General features: G+C 32.5%; 4 protein-coding genes across 7 annotated transcripts; 2 read left to right on the top strand and 2 right to left on the bottom strand.

The window, feature by feature from the left end:
• Positions 1-50: 50 nt before the first annotated feature.
• LOC131846091 (uncharacterized) lies at positions 51-4,323 on the top strand. 2 transcript variants are annotated; one of them, XM_059195308.1, is made up of 11 exons: positions 51-176; positions 429-491; positions 685-846; positions 996-1,124; positions 1,703-1,779; positions 2,132-2,221; positions 2,340-2,495; positions 2,761-2,888; positions 3,111-3,217; positions 3,567-3,749; positions 4,114-4,323. In XM_059195308.1, exons 1-10 carry the CDS (start codon positions 54-56, stop codon positions 3,744-3,746), a joined length of 1,215 nt encoding a protein of 404 aa, XP_059051291.1. In that variant the 5' UTR covers positions 51-53; the 3' UTR covers positions 3,747-3,749; positions 4,114-4,323. The 2 variants fall into 2 exon arrangements, with proteins under 2 accessions (XP_059051291.1, XP_059051292.1); XM_059195309.1 differs by lacking the exon at positions 2,340-2,495.
• Positions 4,324-4,455: 132 nt separating this feature from the next.
• Positions 4,456-9,680, bottom strand: LOC131846093 (tetraspanin-9-like). Of its 3 annotated transcripts, none has more exons than XM_059195313.1 (6): positions 8,795-8,981; positions 7,639-7,723; positions 6,486-6,677; positions 5,576-5,830; positions 4,917-5,048; positions 4,456-4,632 (listed from the first exon to the last, which is right to left on the bottom strand). In XM_059195313.1, exons 2-6 carry the CDS (start codon positions 7,714-7,716, stop codon positions 4,585-4,587), a joined length of 705 nt encoding a protein of 234 aa, XP_059051296.1. In that variant the 5' UTR covers positions 7,717-7,723; positions 8,795-8,981; the 3' UTR covers positions 4,456-4,584. The 3 variants fall into 3 exon arrangements, with proteins under 3 accessions (XP_059051296.1, XP_059051297.1, XP_059051295.1); XM_059195314.1 differs by lacking the exon at positions 8,795-8,981 and adding an exon at positions 7,821-7,931; XM_059195312.1 differs by lacking the exon at positions 8,795-8,981 and adding an exon at positions 9,469-9,680 and having other exon boundaries at positions 4,457-4,632.
• A 10,688-nt stretch (positions 9,681-20,368) lies between these two features.
• On the bottom strand, positions 20,369-24,365 carry LOC131846119 (tudor domain-containing protein 3-like). Its single transcript, XM_059195344.1, has 7 exons — positions 24,250-24,365; positions 24,093-24,177; positions 23,608-23,998; positions 22,783-22,964; positions 21,204-22,430; positions 20,887-21,001; positions 20,369-20,435 (listed from the first exon to the last, which is right to left on the bottom strand). Exons 1-7 carry the CDS (start codon positions 24,282-24,284, stop codon positions 20,383-20,385), a joined length of 2,088 nt encoding a protein of 695 aa, XP_059051327.1. The 5' UTR covers positions 24,285-24,365; the 3' UTR covers positions 20,369-20,382.
• Positions 24,366-25,406: 1,041 nt separating this feature from the next.
• LOC131846105 (copper transport protein ATOX1) lies at positions 25,407-26,108 on the top strand. The gene is made up of 2 exons (XM_059195330.1): positions 25,407-25,561; positions 25,716-26,108. The coding sequence occupies exons 1-2, from the start codon at positions 25,556-25,558 to the stop codon at positions 25,923-25,925; spliced, it is 216 nt and encodes a 71-aa protein (XP_059051313.1). The 5' UTR covers positions 25,407-25,555; the 3' UTR covers positions 25,926-26,108.
• The last annotated feature ends 17 nt before the right edge of the window (positions 26,109-26,125 follow it).

Raw genomic sequence — 26,125 nt, 5'->3', positions numbered from 1 at the left:
ACTCCTTTCCCAATAACTCGTTAGAACTGAACAACAATAGAAATTATAACAAAATGCACCCACTTCGTGAAAGGGCCTGCGAGGAATTGCTTGAAAATCCTGCGTTGCGCACGCCACCACCCGAACCGGAACCACCGCGGCCACCTCGAATTCGTAAACAGAGGGAATTCAAACTAGTTAGTAGTAAAAAAATAGTATTTATTCCAATAATATATTGAGTATCTAAATAATTTATTCAGTAACTCACAAAAATCCATACAAACATACAAACTTTCACGTTTATAATATTATGAAGGTTTAAATTTGTTAACGCCAAATACCTTAATAAGTTTAATTTAACTACAAATCGTTCAATGTATTTTTTTAATTATTATTTTTTCCCGCTAATTAATATTGTAATAAACATAACTTTTTTGTTTTTAAAATAGCCTCCAAGATTTCCACTGCTAACCAAACAATTTTATTCCAATTGGTGTAACCATCAAAAGGAGGTAATTAGAGTATTAATAGTAAAACGTAAACAATGTAATAAATTAAAACCGAAAGTAAAATTTAGTTATATAAATATTTTGGTAAGTACGATAAAAAATAACTATCAACATGTAATATGGTAATTATTTTATCAATGGTATATTATTATATGGTATGGTATGGTATATTATTAATGGTAATTATCTATTATAGCTACAAATGAGCAAACACAAAGTAGACGACAATCCCCCGGAATTGTTTCCCGAGCTTTACCTGAAGCCACGCAGGTTGGATTACTATGCTCGTCAGTTAGAAGAAAATATGAACGTCAACAAGGAGCTGCTTAAACGGATTAATTTAATTCAGCGAACAGGGGTTAGCATAAACCAGTTACCTCAATATTATTACAAATTATTTAGTACACTAAAGCATCTTGCCTTCAGGCAGCATTGCCGCCTATATGTATAAACTATGTATATTAGATAGGTTCTTTTTTTTAAATAAATTTATACCAACATTTTCAGGGCTTCGTTGACTGTTGGAATCCAGAACCAACTAATACATATAATAAATTACTTTGTAAGCAAAGACAACGAGCATTAGACGAGATACGAGTCAAAAATCTGTATTTCTATTCAAGATTACTTATTGCGGTAAGTACGACTTTATTTACTCGTCTTTTCATCTTTTGAATTCATTATTCTTAATGAATTCAAAAGATGAAAAGTCAGACATAATTTCTTATTTTAACACTGTAACGCTCGCCCAAGCGTTACTGTTCTTGAGGCCAAATGTATAATACATTCACGCTTATATTTCTAACATAAACGTAACCATGCAAACTTATCTACTGAACCTGCTTTGATGTTATAAGTAAGATTCATCTTACTTATAATATAGCATTATATATATTAATGAATTATAATGGAATGGTAATTCCGTCTACGCTAACTGTGTACTTTGTGGAGCCACCAGTGGAGGATAATAAGATTACAATGAGATCAGATGAGTTAGCCCATCGCGATGGCCATCTTGGTGATGTGTAATAACTATTCACTACGGTGGCTTCCAAAGGGAACCGCGTGGAGCCCGATGTGACACTGTGCATTACTAGCTATAGTAATGCACCCTTTCCACTCATAGCATTGAAATCAGGAAAATCCATAACCAATCGCATATCATTTACTTGACTATTCCAATAATAATGAACAAGTATTTTATTCATTCATAGCGATCGGAGCAACTGCTTACAAAAGAATTAGATAAATTATGGCAAGACACAAAGCATAAATTAATTTTGGGAGCCTCGTAAGTATTTCTTTATTACAATGTACAAATGTTTTCGTATATTTCCTGATATTTCCCGATCGGTCACGAAGCCAGTTGGATTCAAAGATCAGTCTTAATCCAAATAAGCCTACTCACAGTCAATTAGTCATAATGTTGTGTGGAGAAGTGGAAACAATATGAACGAGAGCGTACAAGAACGTAATTTATTCTGAAAAAGGAAAATTGTTGCGAAGATCACAGTTCAATATATAAAACCTATTTATTAATTGTCCGTAAGGATTAGGGCATCTGTCTTGTAGATAGATTACAGGACTAGTTTAATGTGTGAATAGTGAATTTAAAACCACTATTAATATATTTTTTTTTTCAGTTTACCGTTTATTTTATTTAAAACGGAAAAAATTGATCGTGATATAAGAGATCCTGCTTTTGAAAAACCACTAAATCTCCACCGTACTAAGTAAGTCATTTATTAACTAAATAAAAAAAAATATTTATTATACTGTAATTTCATAACTGGATCCAAAAAATAACTTGTAATTCTGCTCTTCTTTTTCATTTACCTCTATTTGTGACAGAGTATCAATGGATATTTGGGTACTAGGTGGATCGAAGATTGGTAAAGTTATAATTGAATTGTTCACCGACATTGTACCAAAAACATGTCAGCTGTTTCTATCTCTTGTAAAAGGAGACGCTCGTGGATATGCTTATACAGGGACCAGATTTTTTAGGTTTGACCATACATATATAGTATAATCTAGATAGATTGTAATAGTAATAATTATATTACACGGCTTCGGTGGTGTAGCGGTTTAGCACACCGCTTTGTGGTCGCAGGTTAGATTATGTATTTATATCAGTTCTCTAGTAAACATATCACAAGTTTGTTTAGCTTGTGACTAGATGTTTTGTGAATTGTCCTAGGATATTCTTGTTATGTATGTATATATATCAATTTATATTATTTAGTCAATGTAAGTAATTACTCGGTTTCAGAGTTGTACCAAACCTATACTGCCGAGGCGGAGACGTCGTCAAGGATAACGGCTTTGGATGTTACTTACCCGAAGGCGAAGTGGAGCCGATGGGCGCCGAGAACTATTGCCTCAAACACTCCGTACCTGGTTTGTAATTCTGCAGTTTTTAATCGATTGTTTTTAGTCTTGTATGTAATTTCTCCTCTAAACTGAACGGATTTTTATGTGAATTCTAAAATTTCGGGTCACGCACAAGCCTTGTCCTGCGGGTCTATTACCTAAAAAGCTCAAATGTTGTTAAAAAATGTAGAAAACCTCTTAAACAAAAATCTTTTGGTAGTATATTAAAAATATAGTAATCTGCTACAGGTGTTTTGTCTATGGCGGTAAGTTCGGACAATGAAGTGTGTGGACAATTCAATATTATATTTAAACCTTTGTCACAGTTTAATGGAAAGCACGTCGTTTTTGGCAGAGTAAGTAACTAATTAATTATGTATGATAATATTATACAATAGTTTAGGCTACTAAAACACAGTCATCTAAAGCTGTATGTATTCTCAAGTTACCTCAGTTTGCATTCTTTACCGATGTAAAAACGTATAAATATGTCTATTAGAACTTCGGACATTCTATTTGCAGAATGTCCAGCTATTTGTCAATTTAAGACATCTTTTTTATATTTTAGAGCCGGTAGGTCCGTTAAATATTTTTGTGTATAATTATTATACTTTATTGTAAGTAGATTTGCACTTTCTATTCATGAAATTACAGTAACATTTAACACAAGATTTTTACAATAAATTAATAAAGTTAGGTATTAAGATTGTTGCAGGCCCCACACAAACCCTAGAGAGAATCAGTGCCCTAGGACTACCGCTTGGAACCACCACTTCGGATTGCATCATTCGTCAATGTGGCTGGTACACACGCACAGGACAGTTTAGGGTAGGGAATGAAAACACTGTCAAGTTCCCACCCCGAAGAAAGGGTCAAAAATGGTAAAAGGTAATTGAAGAATGGTAATCAAGTACTTTTTCTTTGCTTTTTTTATGTAATTGGAATGGCAAACAAGAGGACAGCCTACTTGAAAATAAGCGGTAACCGTTGTCTATATATGTATATAAACAGTGCTGTGCACATCACGTTACTATATGACACCCGTGACTCCTGCATTTAGCACCCTATAGGTAAACGAAACACGTCTTACAAAGCAAGCTGCTTAGCAGTGGAAATATGTGGGACTATGTATATGTATATAATGTATGTATCCACGTGTCCGCGTGCATACCTCAATCTCTCTCTCTCTCTCTCTGCATAGATCTCTAAATCTATTGACAGTTATATACTAATAATTATAATTATTCCACAGCCAGAAATTGAAAGCCATATTACAGATATATAAACTCCATTTAGCAATCGCTTTTGAATGCAATATATCATGTTCCAGGTTATTAGAAATAAAATAATAATAGAAACAATTATTCTGCTACATTTATTTCTTTGCGGGGTTTTTTTTCCATACAACTACTATCTCCTAAATTCGCTTCCTTGTGGATCCAACGTTTTGATATATTAGATTTTATTATATTATTTGACTTTGATTGATATCATTATTTTCTTTTGTTTTCTAAATGTAAATTAATGTTTATAGAAAAAATAGAACTAGATACTTATATTTTAAATATTTAATTTATAAATTACACATAAATTAGAAAAATCGTAATGCACAAATACAAGCGACGAGACGATCTATCACGTGACATTCAGAATCAAAACAGTCAATATTAATTATTACCATTATCAATATTAAAGTCACAAATGGAATTCTGCGTTATCGTAGTCACTCTATTTTCACAAATAAACCGCACGACAATATTAACGCCAACAGCTGAAACAGAAAACATATTGCTATTTATGAAATTTCGCATATTTATAGTTTATATAGAAAAGTGCAGAATGCTAATATTTTTTTTAATTATGTATAGAAATGTATTTAACAAACACACGCATATATGTATATTCTTTTTTAATTGTTATTCCTGGTTCAAAGATCTTATTGTATTTTTTACGATAGTGGAATCTCCACTACTAAAGTAATAGATCAGTGGACGTCATAATTTTCCACATTAAAACGCTTACTATGTACAATGTACATAATGTATTTGGTCTCACCATAATCAATGCCACCACGATAGCAGCAGCCCCCACATACACTGCGTCTTCTCGGAGAAATTCCACCACCTTGTTCAAGCAACCGTCCATGTACATAGTGGTCGGATTTGATGACGTCTTACAATCCAGTCTCTGTGAAATAAAGTATAACATTATTAGCATTTTTTAAAAGACTTACAATAAAGTTTGTTAGCAGATCTCGCCTAAATTGAGACAAAAATTACGTATTATAAATATCCAATATCCATTATGGCACGTGACGTCACCACTGGTGGTCCCTTAATCCTCAAAAATCACAAACGTTATTATTATTCATTACAATAATTCAAGCCTACGTTGTTAACCTACAGGGCATGGCGTATCTATATCTGAGGATGGACAGAAATAGATAGAGACCCATATGATCTAGCGCTCACAAAACCTACACGCTTTAATTTCCAACGTTGAAATATATTACTTATAAAGAGTCAGAAGCTTATTTTTAATCAATTTAAAATAAAATGAATATTGCTTAATTAATTAATTATTAATTTATAAAAGTTCAATGCACAAAATACTAAGGTAAAAGTACATAAGACGGACTTAACGCCATACGGCATTTTATACCAGTCAATCATAGGTAACGCAGAGAAAAAATTATATATTTTGGTACATATTACCTTTCCAGGATACAGCTCCATACAACAGCTTTCCGGATAATTGCCATTCCAGTCCTTGTAGCTCTTTACACCGCAGCATTGTAGGTACGTCTGCGTGTCATCCCATGCCACAGTATACTCATGCTTGACGCCGTAGTACGGAATGGCGGCGTACATCTCCCTGTCAATAGTCGTGAGTACCTTCTCGCGGAAGACGAATTGTAGGATCCCGCCCACAAGCATCACCACGAATATGATGAACACCAGTATATAATACTGAAATTAACAATTAATACAAATTTTTATAGGAATATATTTTAATCAAAAATTATTATCATTTTATAACATTCGACAAGCGGCTTCGGTAGTCTAGCACACCGCTTTACTTCCGATAGTCGAGGGTTAGATTCCTCGCACGGTACCAACGTTTTTATTCATGAGTATGATTATTTTCTATCGGTCTGGGTGTTTTCTAGGCATAACATGGATGTATTTATAAAAAATAATTATCTATGTATATAATGTTAGATGTCTAGTACGCAGTACACAAGCTCGGTTCGGGTCTAGATGGCGCTGTGCTATACCCCTAAACTAGCGATGCCGTCATACAACTATTGAATGGAAATTAAAGGATATAATAATCTATAATGATGAAGAAAGGGATTGTTAGTAATAGAGAACAGTAGCCCCTTGCTAACAATTTAGCATGTTAGGTCGACCTCCACACGGTCCCCCTGGAAACCATCATCGTTAATTCCTAGTGAATTCGTCACGACGGGCTAACTGACCTAACTTCATGCTCATCCTATCTTCCTTCACTGGTGCCCCGCGTAAACCGTTAGTTGCGCTAACGGTTAAACGGGTTTATTTCATTAACATCCATAAAAAAAAAATTAATAGTACTCGTAGCTAAGGTGTAATGCATCTATACCGTGAGCAGCATGCACTTGACCTCCTTGGCGGCGCCGCAGCAACCCAACAGGGAGAGCACCATCATGGCTGCGCCCATGGCCACTACGACCGCCACAGACGCAATGAACATGTTGTTGCTCAACAGCGTGCTGGAGAACGAACGCGACGTCCACACCCATAGCCCTATACCCAGAGCTAATGCACCGCCCACCTGTAAAAAAAATATACCTTAGTACATATTACATATCATAAGATATCATAATTATATCATCATGATTTTTGAATTTGTATTTGAATAATTATCACCAAGATCTGAATATTTGGAAATTTTACTGTAGAATTTGAATTTTAAGGTAGATTTGCTAAATATTGTAATGTTTTTAATTATTATGCCATTGATATTATTCTATTTTCTATCTTCAATTTATTCAGAAAAAAAATCCTAATTTGCTCAAGACATTTATACGAAATTGTTTAATACAAATAGACATTTATATGCAACACCTATATTCTGATAATAGTAATAGACCAACATTAATTGTTCTGTGATCACACTAAACAGTAATCCTCGACTAAAGAAACATAGCATAAAATACGTATACAAGGAGATACAACATTATAGCAATCATAATCATCAGGTTGGTTGTCAGCTTATTACACATAAAAAAAGCAAATATATATATAGAAATGATCAATGCAGTTATGCTTATTTATTTTGTATATGTATATAATACATTTCTGAATATTTTTTAATTATTTCAATAATACTGCTCTAAAGATTTCGATGATATATTTGTACTTTCGTAACTTTTCATATTTAATAACTTTACTAGAAACTCGAGATTTTCTCCGATTACCTAATTCGAGAAGAATCCAACAATAATCTCTTCTATATTAATAACATTTTTGTGCATGTTTCAGACTAATCAATGGAATATTTTGATTTTGCTATGCAGGCTGCATAGCAAAATCAAAATATTCAAATATTAATATTCAAAGACTACATGTCTTAAAAACCGTTAGTAATAGGCAGAAAATGTCAACATTTGGCGCCTAGCCTTTGACCGTTCTCCACCCCTTGTAGGTAATAACGTAGTAGAGCGGTCAGATTATGATTTAAGTGGGTCGACCTCGCTCAAGTATAACACGAAGGTGCTAATGTACCGACTTACTAGGGTGATGACGTTGATGCATATTAGGGAGAACTTCATACAGCGACCACAGCTATCCATTGCTCCTCCCATTCCCATTGCTACTCTGTAATTATAAGAAACACCACTGTTTTAACATTATATATATGCTTACACCATCATTTGCCCTGACTGACTATAATAGCACATCCAAAAGTACTAACCGAAAGCTAAAATTTAAAACATAGGTTAAGCATCCACTAAGAAAACAGATGATAGGTTACGGTAGAATGGTTATATAAAGTGGACGTCTTTCATTCGGGATTACTTTAACGACTACATAGTTATAATTATTTAGAATATAATTCGACGATGCATTTCAATAGACACACCCTGGATATATACTTAATCGCACATAACTATTCAACGAATAGCCTATTTTTTGTAACTTTTTGATAGTTGGTGCACATTTCATTTAAATTTGCATTTACTTTTGACACAAAAATAATTACCTTGCTATCGTAATCAGGTTTAAAATGTTAATAATGTCATTATTGACAATTAATCTAGACACCTGCGTTATTCTCACCTCCAATATGTTTCATTATTTTTCCTTTCCTTTTTGTTTTGACCGGATGAAACCATGTTTTTCGAGTCCAGATATAGATTTCGCTTCATAGCATTTGTTTTCAAATTAAATAATTGATTTAAATAATTATAAATATGAATAAACAACACAATAGTATTTGCACACTACAGCAGACGGGTAGTTCTACTTGTTAAGCAATAATTATTAAATACCCTCTTTATAAATTTATAAATTACGATGTACATCAAATTTATATCACCTATTTTTGCCATCAGAGCTTACTTTGTAAAATGTATTTTATGTTCAGATATAGCAGTGAAATTACAGGTTTTGAAGACATGCCAGCTTTGTCCTTTTGTGAGCGTCATATGACAATATTCGTGATGCTGTTATGTATATAGTTTACCATGAGATGGCGTGTAAGAAAAGTATAGTAAAATGTTTGCGTGTAATTTTAGTTGTTAAACTTTGATACTTGTATGTCAATGAATTACTTGCCTTATTATTTTATTGTCAGTATGGAATTATTTTGACTTATATATTGTGAATTTTTATAAACAAATACTCTAACATAATAAATGATATACCATTTGATTTTGTCATACATACCTATGGGTAGATTTACAAACAGTATCGTACGATATATAGGTAGTTATGTTCCAGCGAGCTGTTGTAACCAACTCTAATTTCTACGCCCACGCATCAATTTACGGTATTTCTTATGGCACACTTGTGACTTGTGTCATTGTTTAGGCATGTATGCCGTGAATATTATCATACATGCATTACCGGAGTGGTAACACGTACGAGAGAAGTTACAAGTTACGTGAGGTGCGCGGACGCAACTGGCCTCAAGGTAACACTGGATAATACAAGGTCCATCTAATCCCTTCTCTTATTGATGTTATAGGTAAGTGAAAGTTATGAAAATCATTCAATTCTTACTAATCCAAAAAATGTATGACATTGCATTACATACCTAAGAATATTGAATTTATTATCATGACTATATCCTCATTTACCTAACAATTCCATTCAATTTGACTACTATAACTAAACCTGTTTTATTTTTCTCAAAATAGCCACTTCACACGAACAGCTCACATTGTATACCCGGTAAAATTTAATAGCAGTCACGCGTTGAAGAAATAATATTACCGGATTTGTATTCATCGTTGGCATAAACATATTATGATGAATGGCTATTATATGCCCCCTTGTCCCCAGTGCAGCTTCACCGGCATTCCATATCAAAAAAAGCTGTTATAACAAGTATATTTCACCTTATAATCTGTAGCTCCGAGCGAAATCCAGTACTATCTTCCTTAAAACCGATACAACAATACGGTTTCACTTTACCATAACTTTTACTTTCACGTCACTATGAAATTTACTACAACCGAACGTGCGTAGTTCATTCACTGTTTATTAAATCGATCGGTAACCACGACAGGTGCGTGGTGGTCGGTGGGACAAATGCAACTGGTTTTGTCGTGGTGGACACGCGACGCCCCACCAAGCCCATGTTGTGGCTTAGCTGCCTTCGAAGGTTCTCTTGGCATATTTATGCCTCCAACTGGGTCAACTAAGTTAATGTGCAATTTAAATCTTTTATTGCTATAGGTAGGAAGCGATGGATACTTGCAATATTATTGCTTACTCCATGTGTGCACATTGCTTACATATTTTGTTAAGTATGTTGTTTGTAAGTTTGATATTTTTATTTCCTTTTTTAAATCCGGCATTTATAAAAAAAAGTTACTTAAATTTTACACAGCTTGTACAGTTACAAAGACAAAGAGCCTGGAGAAGTAATAGTGTATGATTTTTTATAAAAACAAGCCTTATTCCATCAATTTTCTTAACAAATTGAGTTTTAGACTAAGTATATGGTAATTATAAATTAATTTATAGCCTGCCTTAATTAACTAAATAGAAGTAACAGTGTCAGTTACTCATTTATAATCTGATAACGTGAAATGCAACAAAAATGTGACAAGGGTGACCCAACTTCTCCCCATAATTAATTTACAAGGGCTGCGGTCACGCACTTCGCCCATTTTACGTTAGACGTACTATAGTTACCCACGAGTAAACAACAAATGAGTAATAATAAATAGTTGACACAAAATAATAACGATACATGTCTAAAAAGACTTATTGTCTCTAGAGAGAGAGAGACGATAAGTCTTTTTCAATTAGTAAGACAATTACTCTCTCTGAGAGAGAGAGAGTCTAAAAAGACTTATTGTCAGTGTAACGCTAAAAAATATTATACTAATTTTATAAAAAAAAAATACGACACAGATCTTTGTCTGTGACCTTCGTAACATGAAAAAGGAGTACCTACATTTCAGTTGAGTTTGATTTCTTTCGCAATCTAGAAAAACTACTATCTGACATTAAGTTTCTTGATGATTTTCATTTCTATTCAGAAAGCATCTCTTTGGAAGCTGTATCGATTGGTGAAAAGATATGACAATTATATTACAGGATACGGTGCTATAATGATAATAATAAAAAAACCAGTTTAACATAAAGTAACGGGAGACTTGGCATAACCCGTCCTCGGTACTAATCCAGCATAGCTGTGATTTGTGGGCATAACTATAAAATCCACAACAATTTTAAGCATAGTTTGCATGGGTACTAGACAACTGATATAAATACATATATAATATACCTACATAGTAAATACCCACACCAATATAAACAATCATGTCAATCAGTCATATAGTTGTTTGTACCGTGAGTGGAATCGAACCCGCGACCATAAGTGGTAAGGCATCAGTTGATGTTTGTGATGTCATATACCTGTTTACACGATGTTTACGCTTGTAAATTATTATCTTATATATTTACCAACACTTAAAAAAAACAAAGTGAATAGTTTTTGCTAACATTTTTATAGGTACCTACATTATATATAAACTTGTGGCCACGATATAATCTAATATAAGTACAATCAAATAGTCATTATTCCAAACACAGATAATATAATATTACATACAGATACCCCATCCCATACAAGAAAATGGTTCCTTCCTAACTCGGGCTATTCTTCGGGCTATTTTATTTCGCCGCCGTAGGCGCTAGATGTCGCTATATCTGAAGCAGTTCGGATTACTAGTGGGTGATTAGTAATAAAGCATGAAAATAGATGGCAGAGAATTCGGTCTACATGACATCTGTTTTGCAAAGATACGTACATAATAGATATATAACTGTATCGAACTCCTGATTGGGTACAATGGAAAATTCAATGTAGTTATAATATTGTTCGCTGACAGTCTACAGACACGGCTAATGTACCTATGTATCTATATATATATATATATGCCTACTTTTTTTTCTCCCGACGAAGATATGTCGTAACGCGTCTGCACTAAAATCGGGCTATCGGTTAAGGAGCAATAGCTCCTTAACGAATAGCCCGATTTTAATACGGTTTTTTTTATTTAAATTGTTATGTGATAGTGATAGATTTTAGCTATAATCAATTGATGTGCATATGGGTACCTCATATAATTTTCAGTGTATAATTATTTCTCAATATGTAGTTAATTATGGTAAACTGGCAATTTGTAAAACTGAAAATAATATCTGCAAACCATCAATCTGTTATATGTAGGTTCTTTCAGGGATACTACATCGGTGCTAATGACATGTAGGTTATTTTGATGTTATACCTATTTGTAGAACCTTCGATATCTACAAACTACGCCTTTACTGCTAGTTTTTTGGTATTCATGTAAGTTGTTATTCAGTTGAAATTAAGCTGCGAAATTACATATTTGGACATAACATCTAAATGATAACGTATGCTATAACGACATGATGACGTAATGCTGTTTAATAATATATGTGTATGTATGTACAGCGTCGTGTTGGATGGATCGTCACTTATTTACCATTTCAGTTCATAATAGTAGGTAGTAACTTTTGACAATATGGATGAAGGAGGGTAACGGTGATGATGATGAGATCAATAATGACTGTTGACGATAGTGACGGTGGTATTTATTTATGACCACCATAAAATTCATCATTGGCAGTATTCTCAACATCATCATTGTTCATCATGATGATTGAATCAAATTAATTAATTGATTAAAAAAGTAGCAAGTATTAGGTAGGTAAAGTCCTTATATGACTTAAATACAAGGTTCTGGGATTCTGATATACTACAGTCTCTAGATTTTGTTTCTTATTAGTACTCCACAATGACAGAGAAATATAGATTTACACAAAGTTTTTTGATGTAAATGGGAATTATTATACACATTGCATTAAAAAATATATCATTATGTAGTAAATAATTCCTGACATTTTAAATCGAATGAGGTGAAACTAACATTGCATGAACACAACACTTGAAGATCATAACATTTTTATTTCAGGTAATAAAACACTTTTTAATAATTTATTAATCACAGAATAAACAATTGTTAATAATTTACAATAATATTTCTTTCACTGCTTGTCTGTTATACCACTAAAACTTCAAACACTTCTGTTATTTTTATATTATATTCCAAAATCAATATCAAGACATAATATTTCATCAAAATCATTTCATAATTAATTCCTGGTACACAAAATATTCCTGATTTGTTGATGAAGCAATATAATAATAATCATGAGCTTAAATCATAAACTTATTTGTAGTCGACACATAATATAATTACTTGGAATTTCTTCTCATCACTAGTCCTCCATTGCTTTCCATTGCTTTATTTAATTATATTATTAATTGCATTGTGATTAATAATTTACAGATTTTTCTTCTGCTTTTTTCTCTTATTTTTACTTGCATTATTATTTTATACAGTAGAATGTTCATATATATATATATATATATATTTCTTATTCTTTTGAACTCCTGTTCTTTACAGTAAAAATGTTATTTATCTTCATCTGAATGACTAGGAGATTTAGAATATCATCTCTTATTTGTTTAAACTTTGTTCAGTATTAAGTTGTTGATGTCCGGAAAATCTGAAAACAATATCATATACCATGTTACATTTTCATGAACTTACATGAATGAATTTACATGAAAGTAACTAAACTGTAACCTTATTAGCACAATAAACATATTATTCATACATCATATTCATTCAGTTCTAATAAAATATAAAAATAATACTACTGTTTAGTACTTTATTTTGATTAATAATTTTCAGTATTTTCTCAATCAATCAAAAATTATAAAATCAGTTACATTCATAACAATAATGTCACCAAGTACCTATGTTTATTATATTTTAATATGAAAGATACACACGCATACATATGCAAGTTTTTAACAACTTATAGTTATACCTGGTATGAGATAATCCTCAAAGACACAATAGTTTACTAAATATTTGTAGTAGTCCTTAGACACATTTAAATTATTGAGTTTGACAAAAAAATAAGAAGTTCAATGAACTCTGAACAAACAATTCAAAAGTTGAAGTACCTAAACTTAAATGATGAAAAAAGAGAAAAATTCCAATGCTAGTGAAAATATGTTTTAAGCATTTGACTTAAAGTCGTTTATCCTATTCTTTTATTCCTATATTTTATATTTTTAACATTTCATGTATGTTGCCAGTACTCGTTGTCATTTCGATATAATAAAAAAATATGGACCAACCTACGATTTTAAATCGATATTTTTATTTGTGATGAAATCTAATAATATAAATTATGAATAACCTACCCTCGAATGGAGATATTAAAAAACTAATTATCATGAATAGTAGGTACTAGGATCAGTGTATATCATAGTATTATGAATGATTATCGTTTCAAAACCTTGTACAATTTAGTTTGAAAATATCCTTCTACAAAAGCTAAATTCGATATATATGAGTATTTTAAAAAATTCGAGGATCCTCATATTTAGCTATCAATGTCAGTTTTAGATACCATATAACACTTGTTTATTGAGGTTTCATAAAGGTATAGCTGACCTTATATACTCTATACCACATTCAATTCTCATTCATAAAACTACAATAAGTAGGTATTTATTTTTTTTAATAGAAGAACTATGTCACTAATGTCATTAATTGCTATAATTACCACGGTGACCGCGTGGAGGTTGATATAATAGAGTACACTTATATCAGATCAATCTAATTAATATTTCCCTCTTCAAGTTTCGAAGCGAACAGATAAATATATAGTACTTGCATACCTGTCAAAATCTCTCTATTTTACCGTCGTCGAGTAAAAATTATGCATTGCAATTCGTTCCAAATAAGAGTATAATACAAAATGATGAAATTTTACTGTTTGCAAAGACTAATTAAAAGCACCATCGAATAATGGTTGTAATATCCTGTTATCGATTATTCGAAAAAATCGATAAATCTATGCATTTATTTTTAATATGGCAACACTTTCTAAATAAGTATTACTGGAATAATATGGTTTTCTTGTTTAGCTGTTTTATATTTACTTAAACTTTTTTTATGTTTAATTTATCATAATAATATAGTAAGTACTTATTATTTGAAAATATAAAATAAACATTTAAAATACGGTGATACAAATGAAAACAGCGCCATCTATGAAAGTATTTTGGAAACAATAAGCCCCAATTAGCAATGATTAAATTGTAAACAAATACAGGGCAACAACAAAATGAGTAAATATATGAAAATTACTTTTCAAAACGCATTATTTCATTTTAACATCTATATATGACTTTTTAAAAATAGATTAAACCTTTTTAAAACCATAGTTTTGGGTTTTAAACGATTACAAAACAATGTTGAATTCCATTCGATACCAATGACGCCATCTAAATCCGTTTTTCGAACTAAAAATGGCTACTATGCCATTGATCCCCACTGATTCCAAACGAACTAGCTACGCACGTTACCTTAGTGACTATTGGTTTAGTGGTTCAAGCGACAATGGTTTGTTTCATGGTCCACAATAAATTGGTCATTTGGTGTTGTTTTGTTACATTTTGACGGCATGAACAAACATTTACAATGTCTTAGTTCACTCTGTTTTACTCTCTATGTAGCTATAGCACACTACGGGGCGGGGTCGCCGACCCCGACAAAAAGCCAAAACTGGCTAAAAACTAAAGTTGTTTACTTAAACATGTTTCACAAATATGATTGTGTACTTTGGTCAATTTTAAATGTTTCTCTGCTCTGTTAATACATTTTATTAAATGATAAAAGATTTGTATAGAAATGGATAACTATAAATGTTTCTTATATGATTAATAACTATTTGACACCATTAACTTTCAAAAAAATGAGAGAGACATGCTGTGGCGCTGTACTACCTTGGTAGTAGATTAACTGCTCCCACTGATAAGATCTACTACTGTATCTTAAGAGTTGTAAGTTTCCATCTGGCAGTCACCAATTAAAACCAATTTACCTAGTATCCACCAGTTTTTAACGATATTTGAGATTCCTATGATGAGAACATGCATAACAAACTATATTGGAGGGGATGAACGCCAGTACGCCATGTCAGGTTGACATCCACGCGCACCTGTAAACCATCGTTATAACTTTCTAGTATATTTGCCACGTTGGTCGAACTGACCTGACCTGATACTCGTCATATCATCCTCCACTGGTTTCCCGCTAAACCGTTATCAAAGGCGGATGTTCGATTCCAAATAAACAATTAGTTTAATTAAGGAAATGGTAGAAAATGCGTCCCTGTTACGTTTACAGAGACAGTTTTTGACAGTGGCTTTCACTATTCTATCTGGAATTAAAGTAATGAAAAAATTATATCATAAGATTCACTATAATGTGGAGTACATTATTGTACATGCATGTGTATTATTATACATGTATTATATTCTTGAAAAAATATAATATATAAACCCACGAAATTTATATTTTGGTTATTTTTTATTTGAATAAAAATTAAACAAGATTATAATACACGGTTTTCTTTTATTAGTATTTTTGTTAATATGGTTACTTTAACTCAACAGGAAATCAATAGGAATGAATGTAATGCTGATAAATGTTACATTGATTTAAAATACATACGATTAACTTACGATGCTGTAATTGAGCTTGTTCTTACAATAAGTTTTTTTAGCTGCTACTGTCATATACAAAAGATCTTTTCTTCGGAAATTCGTTTTACGGCCGTTTATATTATTTATGAGTTCATAATGTACATAAGAATTACCCCGCGAAATCCTTCAGATTACATGAGTTTAAATCCAACAATTAAAACGTGTTAAACAATAATAATCACATGATACATAATATTCACGTTCACACGGATCAAGCGAGGGCGCGACACGGACATTAATTTTTTACTGTCATCCGCTAATGAACAATAACAACATATTACAATATGTATATGTATATGTTTTACCGCACCTTTGTTTATGATTGCATGATGTAGGAAAATACAAACGGAAACAAAATTGAGAGGACCAAATTATCTTCTAATGCAGTTTGGGATAAAATCAGGGGCGACGCTCATTAACAGACAACACAAACATAATTTAGACTATATAAAACAATTATTGATTTATAAAAATAATAAAATAAATTACACGTTTTTCTTGTTAACCAATTGCTAAGCCACTTATTGTGAATTGGCTTTTTATGCATATAAATGTTAACCTATTGACGACTCGCCGGGTGGAAATTAGTACATATCAATGAACGTAAACAATACATTGCATATAAACCTTGCATTCACATCAAAGATTACATACACTATGTAGCCCATTATACGCACGTAATACATTAGTAGTCTTATTTTAAATAGATACTCTTTAATGTTGCCTAAAATAATAAAAACAAAAAAGATTTGACACAAAAAATAATGGGCGGCCATATCGCTAAAAGCATTCTCTTTTAAACAAACCCCTATGATATTATGACCCTTTAGTAGTCATATTTGTAAGACAAACACAATTTATTGTAGACAATCAAATAATTATGCATCTTGACTATAGTAATGTAAGTTACAGTACATTCAGATTTTTTCGAATCGTTTGTTAGATATGGATAGTTAAAAAACATTCATTTCACCACGTAACTATAATTATACTAATATTATATTTATACATTGGTAATTATGTAAAAACCGATACTTTTGAAAATATATCATTAACAAACTGGTAATTAATTTAATATATTACATGTTTTGCGCTATAATATAACAAAATACACTTATACAAGCTACACGCTACTATGGTGGTTACATACATACATACTGACAATAAATTAATGCTGACGCATAAGAGTTACGACATTATTAATGTTACATTCCTAATTAAAACACTTAATAAACCATAAACTAGGTCTAGTAACATCATAGGAGCCGTGCAGTTTCCGGAAATTAGTTTTGATCTTGACCTATAGTCTGTCAAGTCCCAACGTGAAGCCTAGTGAACTAGAACGCTTTAGTTAGACCAAAAGGTATAGTAATTATAGAGATTTAGTCGTAGGGATGTGACTCTCTTACGAGACCGCGTGTTGCATTTTTTAGGCATCCGATTTTTTTTTTATATTAATGCTGTGGCAGCAGTTGGTTACATGTTCACTATATGAAAATGGGTCAAAGGGCACGCGGATGGACCCATGGAGCGAGTGAAGGTCAACTCCTGCTTGATGGATACGATTTCGGTCTGAGTGCACCGCTTGGGTTTAGAACCTCAGCCAAAGCTGTTGTAATTTTGATCCCCACTTGATCAGAATAGGAGGTCGATAGTGTTGGTATACCATACGAAATAGCAACGATGTGCACAGAATGATTGAACTAGATTTACGTTACACTTATCCCAATTATCTCTTATATACATTCACAAAGACATTATTATTTTTTGAAGTAATTACTACTCTTTAGCATTAGGAAGTATACATTTAGATAATAAAGTTATCAGATATCACACAGAACTCAACACACATGCGAATATAGTTTTTAACTAGCGAGAGGGCAAGATGAGGCTTATGTAATTTGAGATATAATAAAGAAAAAATTGACATATTAAACTAAAAATGTTCATAACTATAATATAAGTTTAAAAAAAAATTTCAAAGAAAGCCTGTTTATTTTATAAAATTTATCACGCCACGTTGCTCTTCGTGGCATCTTGAAAAGATAGACATAAAATAATATAACTGTAAATTAGATTTTTTGTTATTAAAACAGCTTCTTCCATGTTGTAAACCTATCATTGATCGATAAATAGGAAAATAAATATTCTAAACATCGGCCGAAATTAATAGAAGAACCTGAGTCACAATTTATACTTACGAGGGATTATTCATATTACGACGCAACCGTTGCTTACGACGTTAAATAACTACAACATTACAGTAGTTGTCGAAATAAATAAGTAAATTTATGAAAAATTAGTAATCCTCATTAAATAGACATTTAAACTAATGAATTTAAATTTAACCTTAAGCTTAATATTTTAACTTTTCTGTTTAGTTAGTGTAAAAAAATACTTTTGAAACTTCAATTAACGGAAGCTACACGGCTATAGATGGATTGAATAGAGTTGAAAAGTTACATTGCAACGATCCCATGTGGATTTTTGGCTAGTCTGGTAATTGATTAATCAACTCATTCATCAAATTAGTTGTAGTACACAATTTACATTTTTATTTTTACTGCAATAAAGTTAAATAAGCGTATATATTAAAACTACAGTTTTATGAAACCCACGATGAAAACAATGTTACCCTCGAAAGAATAATGACATAAAAAGATATAAAAAAAAAATTTTCCTTTGAATAAATGATACGTTGCTATATATATATATAAAGGTTTTTCCCTGATTTCTTCCCCAAATAATGACACTATATATCCCCCCCCCCCCCCTTATAAAATGTATGCTATACCCCTATATTTTTCTTTTATTTAATTTGTAAATAAAAAAGACCTAGAAGGCTTACAATAATTATATATCATGAAATTTGCTTTGACACATGAAAATAAAATAAAAAATAGAACCATAGCCAAAGTCCTTTCTGTATTATTCTCGCAGAAGTCATTACAATTCGTCCAATTTTGAAGGAGAAAACAAGGGAATACGATATCACTACTTCCGCTGTTTATTTATGCTGCATAATGTCTTGAAAAAGTATAGAAAATACGAGTCAAAAGCCAATAAATTTCTTCAAATGTTTCGACGTGCACATTTCCTCTTATATATCTTATCTAACTGATTCTTTCATAGTTACATTACAAATAAAAAATTGCATTAAAATTCATTTAGTCATATTTATGAACACTTCTAACAACACATGTTAACATATACCTCTCATCGTGGGTGATCAGATCATCAATTAAGAAACTAATAACAAAGCAGTACAAGAAAAAAAACTATTTTGTTCACACAATAATAATTATTATTATGCAAAATAACACTACGTCTATAAAGTGAATATGTTGGTTACATTTGACTTAATCATTTCTTAAACATTTTAATCAAATGATTTTTGTGAAACTTATGTTGTAAACCTCTTTTTAGAAACGTAAGCACGGAACGTATCTATATGCAATAATATTTCAACAGCTAGTTACTCTTTCTTCTTAATTTCATAACAATCATATGTAACGATAATACTACGGTTATGACTGTCATGATAAATGGACCAGACAACATAATTTATATGTTTATATTATATGAGCTGCCATTATATGGTACCAACATTGTAATACGCATTAGAAATAAAGCTAAAGCCAACTTAGTGCATTGGAAAATCGATAAAAGTTAATAAATGATGTGAACCATGAAAATTCGAAATGAGCGTACGAGCTAATGAAACTACAAAGATACTATTTAGTCCGTTACAAAATTTCAACTAGTAAAAGTAAAATTTCAACTCTACTCGTTTTGCGCCATTATTCTCTCATATGGACTTTGGAAAGTGTTCGTTATAACTTCCTTTACATGAAGGAAAATACTGTTTTAATGTTGAACATCAAAACTTTATTTTTCCTTCACAAAATAGTTGAATCGTTTCGCTCTCTCATATTTAAATTTGGAAGCGAACTACAGTTTCCAAAATCCGAGAACGAGAGACGGCGCATATTCGAGCTAGTGTTGTGAAGACTGAGTCAAAAACTCATATAGGCCTATCGATAGAAGACGCGAGCGGCTCGGCGCTTTAAGCGGACGCGGGCGCGGGCGCGGGAGCGGAGGCGGCGGCGGCGGACGCGGGCCACGCCGCGGCGCGGCACTACGGCCGGCGCGCCGCCCGCGACATGTACCCGCCGTTGTTGTGGCCCGACGCTGCAACAATCACTCCGTTATACACAATGTTCAGTTATTTTTCAAACCAAAATATATAACAGTAGGATGAAACTCATTGAAAAAAGAAGATAATATAGCAAAAATGAAAGGAAAAATCATTTATGAGATCTGGGGATAGTGGTGAATATTCAAGGTTAAAAAACAGTTTATCTCGACCTCTAGCAAACTACAGCACCTATGAAAGAACTTTTGTATTTCCACTGTTTTCACATAACCGATAATGAAAAATTTGTATAACCAAGTCTTTGGTTTTTTATTTTTATCTTCGGCTTCAGATCGCTCGTAAATTATTTTTGTTATATTCATTTTCCAATGGGTTTTATCTTTCTATATTTTTACCACTACCACCATTTTCAAAGTCACATACAAAATTAAATAAATGGCATGCAGTAAATTAATTATACTACAATTAAAAAAGTAATTATATTACCTTGATTAGGGAACGGCAAACAGTTTGACTTTAAAATTTCTTCATGATTACCATATGCACAGAACTTCACTACTACTGTATTAGCTGAAATACCAGTGATCTCGGCTTCATAGAACTGTAATGTAAAAAAATCCAATAAATTTATTTATAAACTGAAATAAACCGTGTTCATTTCGACTAAGTATTCTGAACTGAAAGGATGTAGCTAACTTAAGTAAAACTAGTGTTAGTTAATTATTTACTCTACAGTCATTAAATTCTGAAACCGATACATTCTCGAACTGTGAATACATCCAGAGAAAAAATAAAACAGTTACATTGTTGTCTTCCCAGTAGAGTGCGAGGCAGCGGTCGCCGACCTTCCAGCTGATGTCGGCGACGCCGAGCATGGCGCGCGCCTGCTCGTTGACGGCGGCGTTCTGGAAGCCGAGCAGCGAGCCCGGCAGGAACGGCCCGCCGCGCAGCCCGAACCCGAACTGGCGGCCGCCGTAGCCGCCCTGCGCGCCCGCCATGTAGTTCACGTTGGGGTACATCTGACTCTGTTGCGGCTCCATGTACCCGTTAGGCGGCTGCGGTTGCCGCCGCTGATATGTTTGTTCTTGGTACTTCTGCATGTCGTTGTTTCTTCTGAATGGCGGTATCTCTGCCATGTTCGGGTTCGAAATATATGACTGCTTTTGATATGGTTGCTCCGTGTGGGGCTGATAGACCCTCTGCTGCTGAAGTTCCTCGTTCGCCCGGGACTGATTGGATAAAATGTTCAAATTCGCAGTCGCATCGACTAAACTATCGATGTTAGGATTGCCACGATAATTCTGTGATTGATGTACCTTATTCTCATTAATATGTCTATCACTCCTCATATTTCTGTCTGAATAATGGGGGGATTGGTTGGGATATGAATTGTTATATGGTAAATTTATGTTCATGTTGATATTGTTCATTTGTTGCTGCTGTTGCTGTTGTTGCTGCTTATTTTTTTCTTCTAGTTTCTTTTGGAACCTCGGTGGTTTTTCATTTATAGATTGATACTTTCGTTCCTCTCTATGTGATGTGTGGTGATTATCATTTGAGTAGTGACCTCTGTTTTCAGATCTATTGCGATTAGAACTATCATATCTTGACCCTTGGCCTCGTGAATTGTTTTTGGCACTGTTTTTTTCTCTATTTGCATAGTTCCTATCATTCCTTTCTTCTGTGTTAGCATTGTATTGCCGATTATTCCTGTCCTTCTCTGGTACATTTGGTAATTTATCTTCCAGAAAATCAAACAATGATACTTTTCCAGATGGCTTCACAGGAATACTGTCTTCATCATTAGGTTCTTTATTTCGTCCCTTCCTCTTAGGTTGGTCGGGTTCTTTTTGTGGTTTCTCTTTATTTCTATTTTCAGAGTTGTCCCTCTTTTGCAATATTTTTAATGCTCTGTCAACATTATTTTTAGTATATTTCAGAGCATTCTCTGCCTGTTCTTCTGAAAAACCAGCATCAACAATCTTCTGTACATTAGCATCCAACAAGGGTTTTGTTCCACCACCAAACACCTAAAAACAAAATACACAGAATTACAACATAATTACAGTGTACATTCAATCAAATAATTTGGCCCTCCGGGTATGATGTCACTATCATCTCAAAATCTACTACAAGCCTAGACTAATTAAACAATGTATGTTTAACAATTAAAAATATTTAAATATTATGTCCACAATGACAATAATTATGAGTTTCTATTACTGTTATGACTACACAATACCAGAGTAAGAATATACAGAACTATATAATATTAAATAATTATTGCTATGATAACAATATTAAATCATATTACTATTTTCCAAAACTTTAAATTAGTTGAGAATGCAAGATTTGTTTGATAAAATGAATCTTTAGACGTACCTTTTTCACACCAGATAGTCTCTGTGCCTCAGCAATGGCTCCTTTTCTCTGGGCTTCAAATTCCGCATTATCCTGTTTTGAAGCCTCCTGCAAACTCTTGAATTGTTTGTCAACAGTGAGAGCTTCTAATCGCTGTCCAAATGGAATCCATGGTGGAGGACCCCCATCTGCTCCAATGCCACCTGAAATTAATGTATTTATTAAAAAAATATGTTTTATATTAATACTCTAAAAACATCAGCACCACATAAGTCGATAGATACAACATTTATTTATTGCTTTAGTACAAAAAGTAAAAGTGGCCAATTAGTTTTCAATTAATAAGTTACAAGTAGCACTTTATAATTTTTTGTAATTATTCATTATAATTCCTGTTGAATTATATTAATAATAATAAAATTATATTCAATATGTAATGTTAAAGAATTATTTACTATAACATAATTCACCTCTATGTGAATATTACAGTATTAGTATGAGCACACCGTTAATAAATACACTGATTTAGTAACTGTATTAAAATATTGGGTTTAACCTCTCGTGTTGGGAGATCTGGTTGGAGAACTTACTATAGAAATGGTCCTATGAAGTAAAAGGGTTGCAGGAGTCAACATCACTGAATGACACCAATACCACTGAATTCATAGTGTTAAAAAAGAGAGAAAACAACTAGAAAGATAAAGCATGCAAAACAAATGGCACACTGAATAGTATAATTATATTAACATACTTAAGTTACATTTAAGTTAAATCTTTATTATGTGATCTTATTTTTTCTTTTGGAATATCCAATACATATAAGTATTAATTTGTGAGTACACTGACCTCTAGTATGTTTAGCAAGGCTCCGATTCAATTCCCACTTTTCAATCATGTGTGTCACTTTTCCTCCCAATACTGATATGACACTAGGTGAAAGCCAAATGACACCATGACATACCTCCAGCCCTTCGTTTTTGAGTAACAATTTAGTTCCTGGAGGAGTGTTAATACTGAGACTTGGAATGGGACTTGTCTCTAAACCCGTACATGACGATTTCCCATCATGCAATGTCAATTTCAACATTCGAGGGGCAGATGTAGATTCTTCATTTGCTTTCGGTGCAGATACATTACGTATCTTTTGAATTTGGACTATTATAGGTTTTTCTAGTTTAGTCGGATCCTTGGTAAAATCCTCAGGAAAAGCAGCATCCCCAACATCACGCAAATCATACTGTAATGACAACAGGCCACATCAACTGGAGTCCATCTACATAGTGACGTTACATATATAACTAACACAAATTATGCATTTATTTCATACTTACATCTAAAGCCTTCTTCTTAATAATATTTACATCTTGTATTTGACCATTTTCACTAATAGTATCGATACCTTCTTGACTCAAATGCCTAAAACAAGTACAAATTTATTAAAGAAGGTAAGTGATGACATCTAATAAGAATTTAGTGTATTCAAATTACCAGCCAAATTCTGTAATATCCTCTTTGATAGACATGTTTTCATTTGTACTGAAATTATATTATATTAAAGTAAAATACCGATGAAAATAATACAAGGCAGGAATATACGGTGGCAATGGCAATGACAGAACCACAGATCACAAATTCCGAAAAAAATAATTATGACATTAGATCGCAGATCACATAAATATACTGAGACAGAGTATTTAGAATATATCTCTGGTACAGATTTCATAAGATTGGATTAATCGTTATAACAAATTATTTCTAATTAATTAAATTATTTTCTCTTTTCTATATATCGACCTCGGTGGTCTAGCGGTTTAACACACTTCCTTACTTCCGATGGTCGCGAGTTAGATTCCTCGCACGGCACAAATATTTTGTATTTATGAGTATAATTGTTTGTGTCGGTCTGAGTGTTCAGTATGTATAATATATATGTATTTACAAAAAAAAATATCTATGTATTTGTATCAGTTGTTTAGTACTTAGAGATTATTACATGTGTAACTTCCAAATGAGGAGGAAAATAATTCAATATCATAATGTAATCCGCCTTATAGTTTGTGGTCCTCCGCTTTTTATTTTGCCGCAGCTAAAGTGTAACCACAGAGAAAGAGTTTTCTTTATTTCTCATAAAAGGATCACGGAAAACTTAAGAACCAAGTTGCGCCGCATCGTTGCTACGCCAGTGTGTATATAAAAAATCATTCTGCCAACAACCGTTACACTATCACGTATACATAAGGTTTAAATGCCATAGCTCTTCGTTTTGCTGTGGCAAAGTGAACATTATAGATTCTATGCTGATTAAAAAACTAAATGTCTGAACAATTGTGCTTAGTTTGTATTAGATATATAAAATACGAAAACTTGCCAAATAAAAGGTCTTGGCTCTATGCGTTAGAAACCTTTACCTACTAATATAGCAAATTTAAAAACCACAAAAATGAGTGTTGCCTCAAAGTTTAAGCAACCCCACTACTTACTAAATCTACAAAAATTATTTTAAAAAAGCAACACTACATTTTAAATAATAATTCTCTGACTATAGAAATAAATTATATTATCAGCATTATTTTGTGTAAAATACAAACTTACTAAAAATTTAAAAAATTTAAGAGTCGGGTTTAATATTCCACTTCTGAGGGTAAAACCACTAAGGTACCAACACTGCCAGCTGTTTACTGACGAAGTTGTCTATTTTACTTCACCTGTAGATTATTTCTTAACCGTATCAGTTTGATAAGATTTACTCGTTAGTCCAATCAATTTTATAACAAAGAACATACATACCATTATCATGTCGGTAAGTAATTTTACTAAAATACCATTACATATATAAAAATATAAAAAAATCTAAACCTTGTACAAAGTATACTAAATATAATTAAATTACTAAATTTAAGAGGGAAAATATAAATGCAATAACTTATAACATAGTTTCGCAACTTCTATTCCAGACTCACGTGTTTAATGTAGAAATGACATGTGAAGGTTGCTCCTCAGCAGTGGAGAGAGTGCTCAACAGGCTTAAAGGTCAGGGTGTAGATAATGTTTCAATAAGCCTACCAGAACAGAAGGTAGTAGTGAAATCTACACTCAGTGGTGATGAATTATTGGATATTATTAAGAAAACTGGCAAAAAAACTACTTATGTTGGTGTACAGTAAAACTTGGATCCTCCATGCCCTATGTGTATATACAGGTGTGATGTGTAAGCAGTGAAAGTTATTCATAAGTTTAACATAATGCTGTATTAATATTTAAAACTCGTATTTGAAGAACCATTTTTACAGCAGCTTGTTATGTATTTTAAAATATTTTTATTACAATATGTATTCAATATACAATTTAAATATACAGTACAATA

The sequence above is a fragment of the Achroia grisella genome, unplaced genomic scaffold (genome assembly GCF_030625045.1).
Source record: "Achroia grisella isolate CSIRO2021 unplaced genomic scaffold, CSIRO_AGI_Agris_v1 utg501, whole genome shotgun sequence".
NCBI lineage: Eukaryota > Metazoa > Arthropoda > Insecta > Lepidoptera > Pyralidae > Achroia > Achroia grisella.
Note: the sequence above shows the minus strand (reverse complement) of the source record. Positions and strands in the feature narration are given on the sequence as shown.

Coding starts and splice junctions, on each gene's coding strand:
- LOC131846091 (XM_059195308.1), top strand. CDS start 54: ATGCACCCACTTCGTGAAAGGGCCTGCGAGGAATTGCTTGAAAATCCT. Junction 492..684: donor GGTGTAACCATCAAAAGGAG/GTAATTAGAGTA, acceptor TATCTATTATAG/CTACAAATGAGCAAACACAA. Junction 1,125..1,702: donor ATTCAAGATTACTTATTGCG/GTAAGTACGACT, acceptor ATTCATTCATAG/CGATCGGAGCAACTGCTTAC.
- LOC131846093 (XM_059195312.1), bottom strand. CDS start 7,716: ATGGGAATGGGAGGAGCAATGGATAGCTGTGGTCGCTGTATGAAGTTC. Junction 6,678..7,638: donor GCATCAACGTCATCACCCTA/GTAAGTCGGTAC, acceptor TTTTTTTTACAG/GTGGGCGGTGCATTAGCTCT. Junction 5,831..6,485: donor TCAAGTGCATGCTGCTCACG/GTATAGATGCAT, acceptor TGTTAATTTCAG/TATTATATACTGGTGTTCAT.
- LOC131846119 (XM_059195344.1), bottom strand. CDS start 24,284: ATGTCTATCAAAGAGGATATTACAGAATTTGGCTG. Junction 22,965..23,607: donor CCTTGCTAAACATACTAGAG/GTCAGTGTACTC, acceptor CATTAATTTCAG/GTGGCATTGGAGCAGATGGG. Junction 22,431..22,782: donor GACTATCTGGTGTGAAAAAG/GTACGTCTAAAG, acceptor TTTTGTTTTTAG/GTGTTTGGTGGTGGAACAAA.